Source organism: Tupaia chinensis, unplaced genomic scaffold, assembly GCF_000334495.1.
Source record: "Tupaia chinensis unplaced genomic scaffold, TupChi_1.0 Scaffold143970_1, whole genome shotgun sequence".
Lineage (NCBI taxonomy): Eukaryota > Metazoa > Chordata > Mammalia > Scandentia > Tupaiidae > Tupaia > Tupaia belangeri.
Window position 1 is genome coordinate 1361805 of NW_006203821.1, and position 20641 is coordinate 1382445.

The following is a 20641-nucleotide window of genomic DNA, read 5'->3' on the forward strand; positions in this document are numbered from 1 at the left end:
TAAAGTGCGGTGGCTTGGGGGGGTGTTTAAAGAGCTTTTTTGGGGGTGAAGGTAAAGCTGGTGGAATGGTCGTTAAAGTGACTGAATCTCACATGGCTGACTGTCCCAAACTCGGCAGCTTGGAAAACACTCTGGGTGCGCGTGCAGGTGTACCCAAAATCCCAAGAGAAGAGTGGAAAAGAAGGGATTTGGGTGTGGCCATCCCCTTTGGGGGTGATTTCTAATCTTCCTTCTCTCTGTCAATCTCCAACCAACATACATGCCCTATGGCAAAACTAGAGAGAAAAAAAAAAACTTAATTTGCCAGAGGGCACAGGATCTAGCCAGAGACACAGAGAAAGTACCATCTGATTGGGTATGGTTACATTGCACTCCCTTCATTTCTCTATCCTTTCAGGATCTGGGGGAAACATGCACATAGGCCTTTTTTTTTTTTAATTACTGGGTCTAGGATTCAAACTGTGAAGTCAGCTATATAGAATCTAGGTCCCTTAACTACTAGGCCATGAGTGGATCCTGTTCAAAAAGCTTTTTAACCTTATGCTGAATATTACATGATATGCTACTAGGAATGATGATAAATCAAGCCCTGATCAGAATAAATTTAACTTTGGTAAAAGAAAGAACAATAGGAAACAGAAACCAATAATAACAAGTGAAGTGTGACATAAATAAGATACTAGTGATGTATTTAAGTTTTTTGTTTTAAGATTTTATTTAACTTTATTCATTTGCTATTTAATTTTTTGACCAGAGAAGGACAGAGTGAGAATGAGAATGAGAGTGAGAGTGAGAGAGAGAGAGAGAGAGAAAAGATAAGTGAGAAAGCAAGCCGCCAGGTCTGGAACTCGAACCACAGTCGGCCATGTGGGAGGTCCAGTGCCCTTAACCACCACACACTTGCTGACCTCTACTAGTGATGTATTAATACAAACTCACTTGATATGTGAGTGACAATTTATCTTGATACATAAAAAAAAAAAAAAGGAACTCCTTGGATTATGTTACCATCTATATCTTTTAAAGGGTCATAAGAACTCAGAAAGATTTCTTTAATAAGTTCTCAAGCAGCAGCAATAAGCAGACCTAGTGATTTTTCTTAGGCAGGCATGCACATCTGCCTGATGTGATTTTCAAGCCACCAGGTCTGGGACTTGAACCCAGTCAGCCATGTGGGAGACCAGCGATGTAACCGCTATGTCACTTGCTGGTTGGTCATAGGACCTACGTGATCTTTTAACTTCTTTTTTAAAAAGAACCATATGTAGGGAGGGGCTGGCAGGTACTGAGGTGGTTATGGCACTGAACTTACACAAGGCTGAACAATTCAAGTCCCGGACCTGGTAGCTTAATTTCTCACTTTCCTGCTTCTCTCTGGTCAAATTTAATGATAATAAATAAAATAAAATAATTTTGGGGCCGGCGGGTAGAGTGGTGGTTAAGGGTGCTGGACTCACACATGGCCAACCATGGCTTGAGTCCTGGACGGGTGCTGGACTCCCACGTGGCCGACCGTGATTCAAGTCCTGGACCTGGCAGCTTGCTTGCTTTCTCTCTCCTTCTCTCTCACTCTGTCCCTCTAAATAAACATGCTTAAATAATTACATAAGTAAAATAATTCTTTAAAAACATTAACCATATGTAGAGCTTTTTTGTAATTTTTGCACACCACAATCTCTTCTTCATTCTCTTCTTGGGATTTTGGTCATGCATGTGTATGTACCCCACATGATTTTCAAGCCACCAAATCCAGAACTAGGACTCAACACAGTTGGCCATGTGGAATCCAGTTGTCTTAACCTCCACTCCACCTGCTGGTCCCCTATAAAGCATTTAAAAGGATTAATAAATTGGTTAAGAACATACATGGGGACCAACTACATGGCCTGGTGGTAAAGGCAGTCAACTGTGTGGTAGCTTGAGAAACAAATAGTGCATGTGCATTGGTACCCAAAATCCAGAGGAAAGAGAGACAGAGAATGGACTGCAGTATAGCCAGGACACTCCCTCTTAAGTCTTTCTCTCACTTTTCCTGGGGAACACATGTGCCCTCCAGCAAAAAAGAAAAGAAAAAAATATATATGAACACTGGCCGAGCTCTGTGAGTTGTTATGTTCATGAATATGCATACATACAGTAGAAATTAAATACCATCACACATATGGATACGCCCCTCGATTTACGTTTGGGTTATATCCTGATAAACCCATTCTACGTTATAAATATTATAACTAAAAAATGAATTAAAAATATTGAACTTGGAGGGAACCAGCAGTTAGCGTAATGCCTATGTCGCTGGACTCCCACGTAGTCGACCGCGGTTCTCGTCCCGAACCCAGTGGCTTAAAACGCACGCCGGGCGCACGTGTGTGTATGCCCAAGATCCCGAGAGGAGAATGGAGGAGAAGGGACTGCGGCGTGACCATCCCCCCTGGGGGGGTGATTTCTCACTTTCTGTCTCTCTCTCTCTCTGTCTGGTGAGCGCACGCGCCCTATAGCGAAAAAAAAAAAAAAAACAAAGACCTCTCCAAAAAAAAAAATTGAACTTCGACAAGATGGTAGTGCACAGTAAAATATGAAGCTCTGCAAGGCTGACCCACATGGAAAACTTCCAGTTTCATGTTGGAGACCTCACCAAGTACCTGAAGCACACATGTGCCAATGACTTGGATCTAGTAGAGAGGAGGATCATGGCACCAGAATCCTGTTGGAATTGCCTGTCTAGTACCCTGAGGTCTCTCTCTCTTGCTCATAGAAAAAATAAACTTAAAAAAAAAAAAAAAAGGGGGTCAGCAGATGGTCTGGTGGTTGAGGGTTCTGGACTCCCACATGGTCGCAATTCCAGTCCTGGACCTGGTGGCTTGCCTTCTCACTGATCCCCCCCATCCCCCTGCTACTCATCTGTCTCTGGTCAAATTAAAAAACAATAATAAAAAAAAAAGTTAAATAAAATAAAAATTTTTTTTTGGAGAGGTTTTTCGCTATAGGGCGCGTGCACTCGCCAGACAGACAGAGAAAGACAGCGAGAAGAAAGCGAGAGATCACCCCCTGGGGGGGTGGTCACGCCGCAATCCCTTCTCCTCCATTCTCCTCTCAGGATCTTGGGCACGCACGCACACGCGCCCAGCGTGAGTTTTAAGCCACCGGGTCTGGGACGCGACCCACGGTCGACTACATGGGAGTCCAGTGACATAGCCATTATGCCAACTGCTGGTTCCCAATAATTAAAAAAAAAAAAAAAAAAACAGGGGGCTGGCAGGTGGCGTGATGGATAAAAGTGCTGGACTTCCACATGTCCAACCATGGTTCAAGTCCCAGACCTGGCAGCTTGCTTTCTCCCTTTCTCTTTCTCTCTGTCTGGTCAAATTTAAAAATGATAAATGGAATTAAATAATTATTTTTAAAAGAAAAAAAAAAAAACACAACCTATCAACATCATAGCTTAGCCTCCCTTACCTTAAACATGATCTGAACACTTACATTAGCTTATGAATAGGCAAAATCATCTAACACAGAGCCTATTTTATAATGAAGCAATGAACATTTCATTTCATTTATTGAATACTGAAACTAAAAAACAATATGCACATGGTACTCAAAGATTGGTTACTACTGAATCCCTATCATTTTAACATCATTCTAAGTCAAAAAAACCTAAGTCAAACCAACATAAATCAGAGATCTTCTGCATATATGAATATAATTCTGAACATGAAATATAAGCCTGTATAGTATATACTATGAGAGCTACAAGATTTTCCAGGCTAAATACCATAGTTATTTCTACCTTAATTTTTTTAAGAATTATTTTATTTAACTGTATTTACTTATTATTTTTTAATTTGACCACAGAGGGCTGACAGAGACAGGCAAACAAGCCACCAGGTCCGAGATGCAAACCGCAGTTGGCCATGTGGAAGTCCAGTGTTCTTAACCAACACATTAACTGCTGGCTTCTCTTAGTCAATTTTCTTCTCTTTTTTTTTTTTTTTTTTTTTGGCTATAGGACACACATTCTCATTGGATACACACAGAGAAAGAGAGGAGAAATAAAAAAAAAAATCAGTCCCTAGGGTGATCCAATCTGGAGTCACCACAATCTATTCTCTCTATTCTCCTCTCAGAATTTGTGGGTATGGGGAACCAGCAGTTAGCATAACGGCTATGTCACTGGACTCCCACATAGTCGACCGCGGTTCGCGTCCCAGACCCGGTGGCTTAAAACTCACGCCAGGCGTGTGTACGTGCGTGCCCAAGATCCCGAGAGGAGAATGGAGGAGAAGGGATTACGGCGTGACCATCCCCCCTGGGGGGCGATTTTTCACTTTCTGTCTCTATGTCTCTCTCTGGCTGGCTGGCAAGTGCATGCGCCCTATAGTGAAAATCTCTCCCAAAAAAAAGAATAAATAAATAAATAAAATAAATAAATAAAAAGAATTTGTGGGTATGTATGCATATAAATAAACCTGGTGTGTTTTACGCTGCTGGGTCTGGGACTCGAACCATGCAACTGGCCATGTGGGATCTAGCCTCCATCTTAATCTCCACATCATCTGATGGCCCTTTCTTAGTCAATTTTACATAAAGTAAATGAAATAAAAATAAATTTGTACTGTTTTAAGGAGAAAATTTTTCAGGGCTAACATGCCACCCATATGAGACTTACTATTTTCACTCTAAAATAAAATAAACCTAGGGGAACCAGCAGTTAGCATAATGGCTGTGTCGCTGTACTCCCACGTAGTCGACCGCGGTTCAGGTCCTGGACGCGGTGGCTTAAAACTCACACCGGGCGTGTGTGAGTGCGTGCCCAAGATCCCAAGAGGAGAAGGGATTGCGGTGTGACCATCCCCTCTGGGGGGTGATTTCTCGCTTTCTGTCTCTATGTCTCTCTCTGTCTGTCTGGCGAGCGCATGCGCCCTATAGCAAAAACCTCTCAAAAAATAATATTAACAATAATAATAAACCTGGACTCCCACATAGTCGAACTAGTCCCAGACCTGGTGGTGGTGGTCAGGTGCACGCATGCCCAAAGTCCTGAGAAGAGAATGAAGAATGGATTGTGGCATGGCCATCACCTCTAGGGAGTGATTTCTCCTGTTTGTTTCTCTGTTTCTATCTCTTTGGTGAGCACACATACCCTGTAGTAAAATTCTCTAAAAAAAAAAATTAAAATAGGAACCAGTAGATAGCATAATGGTTAAGTCACTGGATTTTCATGTAGTCAGCCACAGTTTGAGTCTTGGACCCAGTGGCTTAAAACTCACAATTACTATTGGGTCAGCAGGTAGACGGTGGTAAAGGGTGCTGAACTCCCACATGGCCAACTGTGATTTGCAACCCGGGCCTGGCAGCTTGCTTTTTCACTTTCTCTCTCTCCCTCTCTCTCTCTCTCTCTCTCTCACTCTCTCTCTATCCCTCTGTGGTCAAATTAAAATAAATAGACAAGTTAAATAGAATAATTCTTTTTTTTGTAAATTATTATTACTTAATTTATTTTTATTATGAAGTTTGCTATAGTGGATATGCATTTGCCAGAGAGAGGCAGATAGAGATAGAAAGAGAGAGAAGGAAAGTGAGAAAGCAAACTGACAGGTCTAGGACTTCAACTGCAGTCACCCATGTAGGAGTCCAACACCTTAACCATCATGCCACCTGCTGGCCCAAATAAAATAATTCTTTAATACAAAACAAAACCTCATGCTGGGCAAATGTACATGCATGCCCAAAATCCCAAGAAAAGAAGGGATTGTGACGTGACCATCCCCCAGGGGAAGTGATTTCTTGTTTGCTGTCCCCCCTCTCCCCCCAGTAAGCACACACACCTTATAGCAAAACCTCACTCTAAAAAATAAATATAAAAATAAAATACAGTGAACCTAAACTTGGTATACATCATGAAAAAAAACAGGTTTCTATGGAAAAAAGACCTCAGGGCTAACAGGTGGTATGGTGGTTCAGGGCGCTGGACTCCAACATGGCTGACTGTGGATCGAATCCCGGACCTGGAGGCTTGTTTTCTCACTTTCCCTCTCTTTCTCTGTCTCTCACTCTGTCCCTCTCTGGTCAAATTAAATAAATAAATGCACAAATAAATAAAGTTGAATAAATCTTTTTTTTAAATTCTAAAAAACCTTTAAAAACTTTTTAAAAATTAAAAACTCTGAGTCTTCCAGGATTTTCCTATTATAGCTTAAGGTCACTCTTCAGCAGTAGGGGATCTGAAAAATAGAGCATCATAGGATTAATAATCCTTCTGAGGGGCCAGCAGGTGGTGCGGTGGTTGAACTCTGGACTCTCACATGGCTGACCAGGGTTCGAGTCCTGGACTTGGCAGCTTGCTTTCTCACTTTCCCTTCCTTGCTCTCTTTCTGTCTCCTTCTGGTCAAAATAATAATAATAATAATAATTAATTAAATTTTAAAAAATCCTTCTGAAATGAAGGACACAAAAAAGGAAGGTTCATTTCCTATCTAAGTTAGGTTACTTACAAAGCTTACAATATAGACCAGAGAAGACATTAAGTAGTTTACCTCTGAAATCCTGAAGATGCTATGCCTAGAGAGCCAAAGCTATGATGGTCGGTAATCCTCACCTCTCTTCTCTTCCAGTTTCATGCACTCTGTGCAACAAATATATATGGAAGTTCCCTCCTATGTGTACTGACCTATATCCTCCCATTGAATGATGAACTACACTTCATTTTTCTCCTTTCTATTTGAATCCATGAGAAACCTAGTGACTGCTGCTCCTCTCTGCTGCACTAGGAAACCACATTTCAATAAATTATATACTAGTAACACGTATGGCTCATGGAAATCAGAGAAGTACAAATAATAAGAAAATACCTGTGCTTTGAGGCCTGGTTCCTCAACTACCCCTACTGAAGGATCAGCTGGCAGGTGGCATGGTAGTTAAGGATGCTGGACTCCCACATGACTGACTGAGGTACGAGTCCTGGACCTGGCAGCTTGCTTTCTCACTTTCTCTCTCTCTCTCCCTCCCTGGTCAAATTTTAAAAATAAATATATAAATACATAAAGTTACATAAAATATTTCTTTTAAAAAAAGTAACTACGACACTTTATTAGAATTCTCCTAGACACATAATGTACTCTGTTGTGCAGTAAGGTCAGCACAATTTAGTGGACCATAAGTTCAAATCTCAACTCTCACTATATACTAGCTGTTTGTGTAAGTTAAACTTGCTAAATCTGTTTTATCATTTGTAAAAATTGTATTATCTATTTCTTAGACTTGATTCAAGATTTGGAATGATTAAATAAGAAAATCTACTAAAAGACCCTAGCACATCATGTATCACCCAGCAAGCACTCTATAAACATTAGCTATTATTATTGTGCCAAAAGGAAACTACTTAAGTTTCAAAAAATAATCATGTTTATAAGGTCTAAATATAGTATAATTTAAAACCACTACCACTATGGGAGATACTACAAAATTTGAGATGATCCCACCAGACTTCCTTACATACTACTTGACTACTGATTTCAGATGTCATTTAAATATGAGATCACAGAATGGGAACACAAAGAAAATATGAGCTACTCATCTTAGCAATACACCTAGAGTTATTTCATTTTCACATTCTTATCTAATATGGTTTACACAATAAAGCCTGAAGGTAAATTCTGTCCTCCTATCCAGAGCTAATAAGAATGGTAAAGAAAAAGAGAGTCTCTCCTTTGAACTCATAGGATTTCTGCCAAATGAAAAAAAAAAAAAAAAAAAAACAGTTAGTGCCCAACCCCCAGAAAAGCAGACTGTTCTTTACTACCAGGAAGCAAAATCAGAAGAGCATACAGCCCAGTCCCGGTTGTACAAAACCGGATCTCTTAAGGAGCCCCTAGGTTTTGGGACCAGCAGTTGGCGTGATGGCTATGTCACTGGACTCCCATGTAGTTGACTGCAGTTCAAGTCCTGGACCTGGTGGCTTAAGCTCACACCAGGTGCATGTGCATGTGCATGCGCGTGTGCTCAAGATCCCAAGAGGAGAATGGAGAAGGAACTGTAGTGTAGTCACCACCACGGGGGATGGGGATGGGAGGGTGGTGATTTCTCGCTTTCTGTCACTCTCTGGAGAGTGCATGCGTCCAACAGCAAAAACCTCTCCAAAAAAAAAAAAAAAGAGCCCCTAAGTTTTATTTATAAGAATTAAGGGACACTGCCCCTTAAGCTTGAATGAGTAAACCTTTTACCACTTTTATGTTGGTTGCAATTGAAAAGCTACTACTCTCTGGATCTGGAACATGATTGTACAAGAAAAAGGCTGACAATTTATGAAGTGCTGAAGTAATGATTACAGGGCAAGCAGGTGGCAAAGTAGTTGCCACAGCAGTTCAAGTCCTGGATCTTCTGGCTAGCTTTCTTACATATTCATTCTTGCTCTCCCTATAGCAAATTAAATAATAATAAATCAAATTTGGGGCCGGCAGGTGGCGTGGTAGTTAAGAGCACTGTATTCCCACATGGCAGACCACGGTTCATGTCCCAGACATAGTGGCTTGATTTATCACTTTCTGCCTCTCTCTCTCTCTCTCTCTCACTCACTCACTCTGTTCTTCTCTGGTCAAATTAAAAAAAAAAATAAGTAAATAAAGTCAAATAAAATAATTATTTTAAAAATTTAAAAATAATAAATGTAAGTTTAAAACAATAATAAAAGAAATTATTATTAGATTTCAAAATTGTTGCAAGGAGAGCCAGCAGATGGCATAGCAGTTACGTCGTTGGACTCCCACATGGCTGACCTTGGCTGAGTCCTGGATCCAGTAGCTTCAAAATCACACAAGGTGTAAACAAAATGAGAAATAGTGATTGACTGTTTTTAAAAAAAAATAATTAGAATAATAATAATAATGATTGGGGAAAACATAGAAAAGATATTGAATGTTGAAGCGGGGAGATTAATGTCTCTGTATTGACTGACATGCATGGCATTCCCTTTTGAAAAAGCAATGTAATACACTGTAAAGTAATTTGTAATCCAATATAAAGAAGATTATGATGATAATAAAAATAAAAATTAAAAAAAAAGTTAAAAAAAATCATACAAGGTGTATGTGTGTGCACGCACGTGTGTGCATGTGCACCGAGAATGGGAAATTCTCACACACCCTATAGCAAAAATCTTTTTCTTAAAAAAAAAAAAAAAAAGAAAGAAAGAAAGAAAAACTGTTGCAGGTACCCTGCCTGACCAATTCTTTTTTTTTTTAAAGAGAGATTTTTGCTATAGAGGGTGTACATTCCCAGGAGACAGAAACAGACAAAAAGTGAGAAATCACCTCCCCAGGGAGGGTTGGGCATGCTGCCCACCCTTCTCCTCTTGATTTTGGGCATGCATGCATGCATACGTGCCTATCGTGATTTTCAAGCCCATAGGTCCAGGATTCAAATCACACAGCCAGGCATGTGGAACCCAACCACCTTAACCTCCATGCCACTGGCATCTAGTGATTAGAAGCTAGAGCTGCTGCTAACTAGCATTCAAACACAGGACAACTCTCCACAACAAAGAATTACCTGGACCAAGGTATCAACAGTGCTAAGGCTGAGAAACCTTGCTCTAATTCAAAATTTGTCCCATTCCTGCCCCACTTCCTGGAGAAGTTCCAAGTTTTAATTGTTCCCAGTTCCTGACACTGCCAAGGAAGAATGGTTTGACTTTTGTATCTAAAAACCCCTTCTCCTTGGCTAAATACTCTTCTTCCACCAATGAAGGGTTCCAAGTGCCAAGACATATAAATGACATGCCCTCTTCTCTACTTAAGACAGCCCATTCTGACAGCCCTGGTAACAAGCTTCCCTTGGAACTCTGACCCAGACAAACTATACAGTGTGTACTGATTTAAGGATCATTCTCTCTAAATGTCCTTTCCTTAACCCCCTTCCCTAGGCAGGATTCCAAATAAGGCAAAAGGAAAATAAAAGAAAAGAAATGATACTGGGACAGGAGGCTACTCAAAGAAAACTGCTGTGTACAGGCTGCTCAGGAGAATACCAAAAAAAAGACGGTTCTCTGTTCTCATTTCGTTTACATTTTATAGGTTCTGCAACATCAATAGCATACCATTTTATCTCTAGCAATTAATTTGGTACTAAAAAAGCTAAAGGAAATATTCGTTGAACACATGGACTGAAAAAAATGAATGAATAAATTTATCTTTTCTGCCACTACCAGCTTAACTCATCCGATAAAAGTCATGAGTTTTGCTCCTATTTTCAGTTAACAAAAAAGTTCAGCTTTGGGGCCAACAGGTGTCATGGTGGTTAAGGGCGCTGGACTCCCACATGGCCAACTGCAGTTCAAGTTCCAGACCTGGCAGCTTGCCTTCTCACTCTCACACACTATGTCCCTCTCTGGTCAAATTAAAAATAAAGTAGATAAAAAAAAGAGTTAATTTTTTTTAAATGTGAGTTTATTAATACTCTCATGAAAAATCCTGTAAATCATTAGAATATAAAGTAATTTTTTTTTGAGGTTTTTCGCTATAGGGCATGTGCGCTCGCCAGACAGACAGAGACATAGAGACAGAAAGCGAGAAATCACCCCCCAGGGGGGATGGTCACGCCGCAGTCCCTTCTCCTCCATTCTCCTCTCGGGATCTTGGGCACGCACGCACGCACACGCGCCCGGCGTGAGTTTTAAGCCACCGGGTCCGGGACGCGAACCGCGGTCGACTACGTGGGAGTCCAGCGACGCTAACTGCTGGTTCCCCCCAAGTAATTCTTTATAAAAAAAAAAAAATTGGGAACCAGCAGTTAGCGTAATGGCTATGTCGCTGGACTCCCATGTAGTCGACCGCGGTTCGCGTCCCGGACCCGGTGGCTTAAAACTCACGCCGGGCGCGTGTGCGTGCGTGCGTGCCCAAGATCCCGAGAGGAGAATGGAGGAGAAGGGACTGCGGCGTGACCATCCCCCCTGGGGGGTGATTTCTCGCTTTCTGTCTCTATGTCTCTCTCTGTCTGTCTGGCGAGCGCACGCGCCCTACAGTGAAAATCTCTCCAAAAAAAAAAAAATTCAGCTTTGGGTGAGTGGTGGTGTGGTGAAGGCAGCTGGATCCTACACAGCTAGCTGCACAGTTTGAGTCCTGGACCAGTAGCTTGGAAAACATGCCAGGTGTGTGTTTGTGCGTGTGTGCCCAAATTCCTAAAAGAAAAAAATGGAGAAGAGACTGCAGTGTGACCATTCCCCATGGCAGGAGTACTTTCTCACTCTCTCTAGCAAGCATATGCACCCTATAACAAATTAAAACAAATAAATAAAAATAAAACAAATTCAGCTTTATTCTTCATAAAGATTAACATTTTTAAAAAGATTTATTTATTTAATTCCATTTGTTATTATTTGTGTTTTGTTTGGAGAGGTTTTCTTGCTATAGGGCTTGTGAACTCGCCAGAAAGACAGAGACAGAGAAACAGAAACCAAGAGGTCACCCGCCAGCGGGGATGGTCACACCACAATCCCTTCTCTATTCTCTTCTCAGGATCTTGGGCACGCACGCACATGCGCCCAGCTTGAGTTTAAGCCACCAGGTCCAGGACTGGAACCACAGTTGACTACATAGGAGTCCAACGACAGAGCCATTATGCGAACTTCTGGTCCCCGTATAACTGTTTTTTAATTTGACCAGAGAGAGGCAGAGAGAGAGAAGGGGAAAGCAAGAAAGCAAGTGGCCAGGTCTGGGACGTAAACCATGGTCTGCCATGTGGGAATCTAGCACCTTTAATCACCCACCACTTGCTGGTCCCAAGATAAACATTTTCAAAAGGAAGAAAGGGGTGGCCAGCAAGTGGTGTGGTTGTTGGGATGCTGGATTCCCACATGGCAGACCATGGTTCAAGTCCCAGACCTGGCAGCTTGCTTTCTCACCTTTCTTTCTGTGTGTGTGTCCTATAGCAAATTAAAGAAAAATAATGAAAATAAAATTAAATAAATAATTCTTAAGGGGAAAAAAAAGGGCCAAAATCTTTACATATTTTAGATAGATTCCCCTTGCTGAACATAGGCCTAGAGTGACAAAGAGAAAGTAGAAAGGCAATATATCCAAGCTCTAAATTAGTTAACATTCTGCTTAATTTAACTGAACATTCAGAGTACATAGTTTGTTTTTTGTTTTGTGTTTTGTTTTTTTTTTTTTAAGAATTATTTTATTTGGGGCTGGCAGGTAGCAAATTCCCACATGGCCGACTGTGGTTCAAGTCCTGGACCCGGCAGCTTGACGCCTTCTCACCTTCCCTCTCTCTCTCTCTTACTCTTTCGCTCTCTGGTCAAATTAAAATAAACAAATAAAGTTAAATAATAAAATAATCTAAAAAATAAAAAAGAATTAGGGGTCAGCAAGTAGCATGATGGTTAAAGATGCTGGACTCCCACATGGCCGACCGTAGTTCGAGTCCTGGACCTCGCAGCTTGCTTTCTCACTCCCTCAACTCTGTCTCTCTAATCAAATTAAAATAAATAAATAAAGTGAAATAATGCTTTAAAACAAAAAGGAATTGTTTTATTTATTATTATTAGCTTTTAATTTGATGAGAGAGAGAGAAAGAGAGAGAGAAGAGGAAAAATGAGAAAGCAAGTGGCCAGGTCCAGGACTCAAACTATGGTCCAGTGGGAATTTAGCACCTTTACCACCACATAGCCGGCCATCCCCAAGATTTTAATATTTGTTTACTGGGCCAGCAGGTTGTGTAGTAGTAGTATTAAAGGTGCAGGACTCCTATGTAGCCAGCTGATCATGGTTTGAGTCTCCAACCTGGCGGCTTGCTTCCTCACTTTCTCTCCTTCTCTCTCTTTGGTGAGCAAACATGTCCTGTAGCACATTAAGGTAATGGAAATGACCTTGTTATAACACTCTGGACTGTGGCTTTTATTTATTACTGTCTCTCAACTCCAGTTGGTTCTCAGAATTTCAACTCTAACAGCTAAGGACTTCCTAAAGGAAGATATTCCTTACCTCCAAAAAATCAACAGAGCAGCAGGTCCACGACCACTTTAGTGAGGTAGACTACAGAGAATCCAATCAGGGACCTCAGCGCCTTAAGCACCATGCTACCTACTGGGCTGAAGACACTGTTTTAACAGAAAAAGAATATACCTTCGTTCTTGATTTGTTCAAAAATGACAAGAAAGGTACACAGAAGTTAGACACAGTCAGTAACCCTTAAATAAGCTTTGCTTCTCTATTGGCAACACCTGATTCCAGAACTATAGACTGCAAGATGAGAGCCAGCCTCTCATAGCATTCTAGATTTCTGACAGGTTCTGAGGTGAGGCCACATAATTCTCTTCATACCTTGATTTTTTTTCTTTAAGGGAGAGGCCTACCAGAAAAGGGTCAAAATTAAGAAATCTACTTTTGGGGCCAGAAGATGATGTGGAATTTAAAGTGCTAGACTCCCACATGGCCAACCACAGTTTGAGTGCTGGACCTGGCAGCTTGCTTTTGCACTTACTCTTCCTCTCTGGCACATGTATGTGTGCTACAGTAAATTAAATAATAATAATTTTTTTTTTTTTTTTTGCTATAGGGCGCATGCGCTTGCCAGGCAGACAGAGACAGAGACAGAAAGCGAGAAATCACCCCCCCAAGGGGGATGGCCACACCGCAATCCCTTCTCCTCCATTCTCCTCTTGGGATCTTGGGCATGCACGCACACGTGTCCAGCATGAGTTTTAAGCCACCGGGTCCGGGACACGAACCATGGTCGACTACGTGGGAGTCCAGCAACATAGCCATTACGCTAACAGCTGGTCCCAATAAATTATTTTTTAAAAAAGAAATTTACTGGATCCAGCAGGTGGGATGGTGGTTAAGGGTGCTGGTCTCCCACATAACCGACCATGGTTTAAGTCCCAGACATAGCAGCTTGCTTTCTCACTTTCTCTCTCGTTCTGTCTCGCTCTGTCCCTCTCTGGTCAAATTAAAATAAGTTAAATGAAATAATTCTTTAAAAAAAAATTACTTCTAAAAATATAAACATTTTACAAAGCTATGAAAGGTTTGTTTCATTCAGCTTTTGGATAAGTCATATTATCAAATAAAGTTACTATTTTCTCAAATCGGTCACTACATCTTTTAAAGAATCCAAAGAATAAACAGTCCTTCCTTTCTTCACTTGTAACTTCCACTAAAGAAAATCAATTTATTATTCTACCAGACCCAATTTAGGTAAGTGAAGAAAGGGGAACTTAAAAATTAGCATCAAATCAACCTTATCTGAAAGCTACTGAAAGGAACCAACCCCACCTGACACAGAAAAAAGAAAAAGGACATTGAGTCTGATGGATTGTTTTTTTACTACTTCAAGAATATCAACAATCCCAAGAGCCCCAGTGGAAAAAAAAAAAAAAAAAGATGTTATTTGTGTGTGTGTGTGATGCTACTTTTATACCATGGAATGTCTGTCTATCCTGGATCTTTAACCTAGAGATCTATATCAAGGTGGGAGATTACTGAATGGAAAACAGTGAAAAGAATATTTAAATGCCAGGTTTACTTAGTTTTCATGACAGTGCAAATTATTTTAATACTTAATCTTTCCAGAGGGCCGGCAGGTGGTATGGTATGGTAGTTAAGGGCACTGGGCTCCCACATGGCCAACTACAGTTCGAGTCACGGACCTGAGGGCTTGCTTTCTCTCTCTGTGTCTGTTCCTCTCTGGTCAAATTAAAATAAAGAAAGTTAAATAAAATGATTCCTAAAAAAAAAATACTTAATCTCTCAAAACTTAAAATCCTGTATCCAACCCTTGTGCCTAACCAAATTCAGTGTGGAGGAAAAAAACTGTCTGAGGACACAGTACACTACCCATCACTGTAAGCTATTGGACAAATTTGGAGTTAGCAAGTGAGAAAATCTGGGTGCAAGACTTAGCACAGAAAGCTTACCACTCTTCAAGAAAAATAATGAGATGTTCTTTTATGGGCTAAGAAGTAGTCATGTGATAAGAAACTCTCTTTTTGTAAATTAGCTGTTTCTGCAGAAGGTAAGACATCCAGCACCCCAAGTCAACTAAACAGCTTCCCAAGGGACTATCCTTAGGCTAAAATAACTACTAAGGAACAAACTCATCACTCATTATGTAAATTTGGTCCCTACTTCAACATACAAATCCCATTCATACTTAAAATTTTCCCCACCCCTTCCACCACTTCTCAAAATCTACTCTTCTAAGCTTCACAAGCTCATCTGCTCAAGCATTCTGCAATACAAAAACTGTCATACTTAAAAACAAACTAAGCAGAATCCTAAGGAGCCACTCTCATTCCACAAAAGATTCCAAGTCTTCCAAGCAGTTTTCTATACGGAGGAACTTTGCATCACTCCTATTGAGAGTGTAACCTTCTGGTGGATGAGTTTTCTTCTCTATGACCTCTAGCTCACGGAAGAAAAAAAAAAATCCACACAGAGGCAGAAATGCTCTGGAGAGAGGATTAGTGAGTCAACTGCAGTTGACTACTTCCAGTTGACAAGTTTCCCCCCAAAAAAAAGTCCAATGGAGGGCTTCTCACACCACATGGTTGGCAGGATCCAAGCATGCCCAAAAGGCCTCAGAAAATGAAACCAAATCAGATTAAAATGGACATTTCAAAACAACAAGAGACGCAGCAGCAAAAACGCACAGCTGCCATTTCCCGGCCACTTCCTGCGGGAGACTGGGGGGGAGGGGCTGTTTGTGTACAGATGGACGTGGAAGCTAACCCCCCCAAAATACAAATCCCCCACTCCAATAAATCCTACAAAGGATGACTGCTATTAAGCACTGCCTGCCCCTGAAAACTAGGAACACTGGGGAAAAAAGGGATGCTGCAATATCATCTTTTCTGCTACGAAAACGGGGATCCCCTTGGAAAGGAATCCCTCTTTATTCTCCTCACTCCCTCAGCGTAGCTCAAATCCGGACGCCTCAGCATAGGCCCTATCAACTCCCGTCCCCGGGGTGGGGGATTCTGCCAGGACGCGAAGGCTCCAAGCTAAGAGCGGCACCCCCAGTAAGGCCCGCTCCTACTCTCGAGGCAGAGAGAATGTGCGCGCTCCCCGAAGGAGACACCCTCAGACCCATGCAAACCCCTTCTGTCTGCCACTCACTGAGGCCAAAACGCTCCGCTCCCCAAATGCGAAGTGTCTAACCCATCCAGGGGAACTCCCTCACCCACCTCTCGCACTCGGGCAACCCTCACCCCACCCGAGGAGGTGGAGCCCCTCCCGGGGATTCCACCCCGAGGCCCGGGGAGTCTCCGCCAGGGCGGCTACTCCGCCTCATCGCCTTCCTCGTCCAGGAAGCCTCCACAGCTCCTCCCGCCCCCACGGCGGGGGCCTCAGCCGCCCGCCTCGTCTCCTCCCAGCCCCCAGGGCAGGGAGACCTCCGCCTTGGGCAGGCTCCTGAGAGGAAATATGCTTCCCGCCCCAGGCGAGGGTCAAACCGGTACCAGAGCTTCTGTTCCCTGAGGAAAGCCTCAGATGAAAGCGGGGCTTCCTCCCCTCAGGCCGCGGCCACAGACCCCACATGCCTGAGGAGACGCGTCCGGCCGGCCTCGGGGCTCGTCTCTCCCCGGGGTACTGGCGGTTCACATGGCCACGCTAGGGGTGCCAGGAGGGGAGTAAACGCCGGTCGGGGGAGGGGGGTCTAGTGCGGCCCAGAGAGAACTGCCCTCCGCCACGGGGTCCTAGCGCCCAACCGCTCCATTCCCGACGATTCTGGGTCCTAGCGCCGCTGTGTCCCGCAACCTTGGCCCCGCACGCACCTTTGCAGCTCCCCCCCCCCCCCCCCCCCTCGCGGGCTGTAATCCGGCTTCAACAGAACAATCTGAAAGGTGTGCCTGTGGTCCTAGGACGACTCTCTAGGGCCACAGGCATGTGCCACTCACTAAAGTGGAGTTGGGGGGAGAGGCAGAGGCTGGGAGATCTTTTCAGGGCACTGATTTCCCAAGTGTAGTGGAAAAGTAGAAGGGGAAATATTAGGCAGGGAGCAATTCAGTCCTGGTAAAGGGTGGAGAGGCAAGAGTCTACTGCCCACTCACCTCTCTTAGGTCGGGGCAGCCTGGTCCTGCTTGGATCACCACTTCTCTGGTGACATCTGCAGTGCTTTGGGCATCGGAAAAATTCCTGCATGGGGAAAGAAGGCTCGGTTCTGGGACCAGAAAGCAAATACTTGAGTCTAGTCTAATGCAGAGAGAGGGGTTAAGGATAAGCAGAAAACTGATCAGCCAATACTATACCTCAAATGTCCACTTCTATAGCTACAGTATTTTTTCCCAAAAGGCTACAGAACTGTGTAAAAAATTTTTGAGAATAAGAAAATAATATCAGAGGACTAGAATTTGAAATATCATATAAAATACCTATTGAAGGGCCTCAGGATAGTCAGTCATATGCTATTAGAGCTTAGAAAACTTCTAGTTCAACCTCCTCTCCTTTATCAGATGAAGACATTAAGGCCCAGGAAAGTTCACTGGCTTGGTCAAGGTTAAACAGTGGATAAAAATGCCTAAACTGAGAAATTCAGGCTAAATATCTAGGAGAGCAAAAGACAAAAGGGGTATGGAACTCTGGCAGACTGGGGAGTGTCAACAAATATCTTCTCTGGGGTCTGAGAAGAGGACAGGGCAGGACCAAAATCAGTTTGTATCGGATTTTCTTTTTCTTTTTCTTTTTCAAGAGAGATTTTTGCTATTGGGTCTGTGTGCTCCCCAGAGAGACACAGAGTGTGAGAAATCACACACCCCCGGGGGTGTGTGTGTGTGTGTCCACTCTGAAATCCCTTTTCCATTCTTTCAGGATTTGGGGAATGCACAAGGGCCAGGTGTGAGTTTTAAGCGGCTGATTCTGGCACTCAAACCTGTGGTTGACTACATGGGAGTCCAGCCACGTAACCATTATGCTGGTCCCTACATTGGATTTTTTTACTCCACAAAGGGATGGGTTCTTTGTGAATTTTGGGTACAAGACTCCACACAGCAGTGCAAATGGCTCAGCGGATAACAAAGATGCTAGCTTTAGCAAAGGTTCACAAACGTGTGGGCTCCAGAGAAGAGGCTAAGGGGGTTTCTCTCATGAGATAAGTAGATTACCAGAGGAGGAGAAAGATAAAAACTAAAACCCTTCTCTCCTGTCAAAACAAGATTTATAAATCACCTCAGGAGAAACAAAGACCCACCCCCTCACAGCCTGTTGATCTCAAGTCCCGCAAAAGTACAGACCATTCAAGTGAGAGGTGTCCAACCTTCTGGAGAACAGAGGGATCCAGCAAACTTTTGTTGAGGAACGCCTCCCTACCCCCAAAATAAAAAATAAAGGGAGGTGAAGAAGAGAGTTCAGGGCATGGAACTGACACTTGAAGGGCCAGGGTGGAAGTATCCCTTTTCTAGGGCAGACAGGGAGAAGGATCTCACCTCCCAACGCCAATCTAAGGCTAACCAGTCAGACTTAAGCAGGCAGGGGTGGAGCCTACGCCAGTCAGACGGGTGTAGCCACGCCCCCTCCCCACCACCACACACCCACACACACCCACCGCTGGCTCCACTCAACTCCGGAAGAGCCGGTTACTCCTGTGCCCCACTGACTGCCCCCACCCCTTCCGAGCCCTACGTCTGGTCTCCAAGCAACCCCTAGGACAGTCCCAGCCAAGAGCAGTTGAGAAGAGGAGCGCTGGACAGAAGACCCCCTTGAATTAGAAAACAGGGCAAGATTCATTCTTCCCACCTGGTTCAGGAAGACCTTAGTTCCTAATTGAGACCCAGCATCATCGCATGGAATCAGAGTTCATCCCTGCTCTGATAGAAAGGGTGAGGGTGGGATACCAACATGCCCAACAGCTGGGTGTTTGCTTATTGCCAGAAGCCACCTCCTGCAGCAGTTGTGCTTCTCCCTCCAACCAGATGACAGTGCAGACTGACCCTAAATGTCCCCAAATATTCCTCAATCACATCAGATGTGGCTGACACCCACCAACACCCACCTCCCGTTTCACCAGTCCATCTCTCTATAGGAAGCTACTAGAAAGGAGAAGGAGCAAATGGTCATTTTATCAGCAACCTGTGAGCAGTGTCTAAGGAATAGACTGAATCTCCCCCAAGCTAGGTCAGTCCACCAATAATGAAGAGAATGGGGTGGGAGAAATTAGCACCTGCTCCTCCTTTCTCACCCTCTCTGTGTTCCTGCTGCACCGCCCTGACTCTGGGGTCAGCTGCCACAGCGCCTGGCTCCTCTATGGAGCCAGATGGCTGGGCTGGGAGGGGAAAGAGAGGGCTTGTTTGCACCCCCTTTCCAGTCCACATACTCCTGGCATCCAACCCCAACACACTGCAGACCACCCTCTCCTCCCCACAACTCCCTGGAGCATGACTCACTCTGAAGCAAACCCTGACACCCTGTCCCTTGATTCTGGAGGTAGGGTGTGGGGAATGAAAGCACAAGAGAATAAGCAGAGCTAGGGCCGCAGCTGGACTTGGGGGGGGTGAGGAGAAGGAATTCCCCAATGGAGGTGGGATAATTATTAAAATCCTCTCCTCCCCTCACTGACTGAATGGATCATCGTGTTAATCGGGTCAAGTAGGGAGATAGCTCTCAGTCCGGTAACCATTTCAAGTACAACCCTTTCCCCTCCCCAAGTTAGAGCAAAACAGGCCCTCCCCTTTACATTAGAGGCCAGATTCTCCCACAATACATCAAAAGAACCATAACTCCTCCTCTTTTCCTTTCCTTGTCAGCACGTGCCCCCTCAGACTCAAAAGAGTTTCCAAACTTCCCAAAGGGCCTCTCCCTGGAGGTCCTAGAAGATGGAGAAAGCCCCTATTTCCCCGGTGGTGGGGGAATCCCTTTGCATCTGAATAGAACAGCCTGGGCCTCAGCACCTTCCACACTACCCCAATTTAGACTTAGCCCCAGCCCCCACCTTTTCTCCCCCAATAGCCCTTTAAGCCCAGAAACACAGGATTCAGGCAGCGCCCCCACCCCCAGTCGCTGATACTGGGGAGGGGCGTTCCTAGAACCGCCAACCCCAGAACCTGGCCCTTCCCACCTGGGCTCAATAGTCGGTGCGGAGGTCCGACCCCAAACTCTAGAAGTGCGGTGTGACGAGGGCTACGGCAGGAAAGCTTTAGAGGAGACTCCGCTGAACTTGGGCTGATCCGAGCAGGGCCAGATAGTGGCTGTAGCACATGCTGCTCCCCCTCCCCACACTTACTACGGGGAAGAGTTGGGGTGGTGGTTACTCCCCCTCCCACTGGGGTTAGGATGGCGTGGGAAAGCGCTAGTTCCGAGGGGAGGAGGCGAAACCCAGACCGCGAGAGATTTTTTTTCCGGCGAGGAAGGCGCGGGGGAGGGGGAGATCCTGGGCTTAGAATAGGAGGGGGACCCGGGAGGATGGCGGAGAAGCGTGAGAAGCCTCCGGATTCCGGTCGCAGAGGACAGGGCAGAAACGGGCGAGTAGATAGTGCGGGGGAGAGAGGAAGGGCAACTCCTCTCCTGTCCTCGGGGGAAAAGGCAGATACTGAACCCCAGGGCAGCAGAGACCCCGCGGCAGGGGCGGCACGCCTGGGGACTCCGGGTACGGAGGTGGGCGCCGGACCTCACCTGGAGCCGGGCCGGGCCGCAGACAGCGGCGGGGCAGGGTGGCG

At 44.3% G+C, this 20641-nt stretch overlaps 1 protein-coding gene across 1 annotated transcript in view; it reads right to left on the minus strand.

The window, feature by feature from the left end:
* Nucleotides 1-20641, minus strand: part of BAZ2A (bromodomain adjacent to zinc finger domain 2A) — a 49994-nt gene that overhangs the window by 26192 nt on the left and 3161 nt on the right. The window contains exon 3 of the mRNA XM_006165626.2: nucleotides 17045-17129. Coding sequence (XP_006165688.1) covers nucleotides 17045-17129 — 85 coding nt within the window. The remainder of the gene's footprint in view (nucleotides 1-17044; nucleotides 17130-20641) is intronic.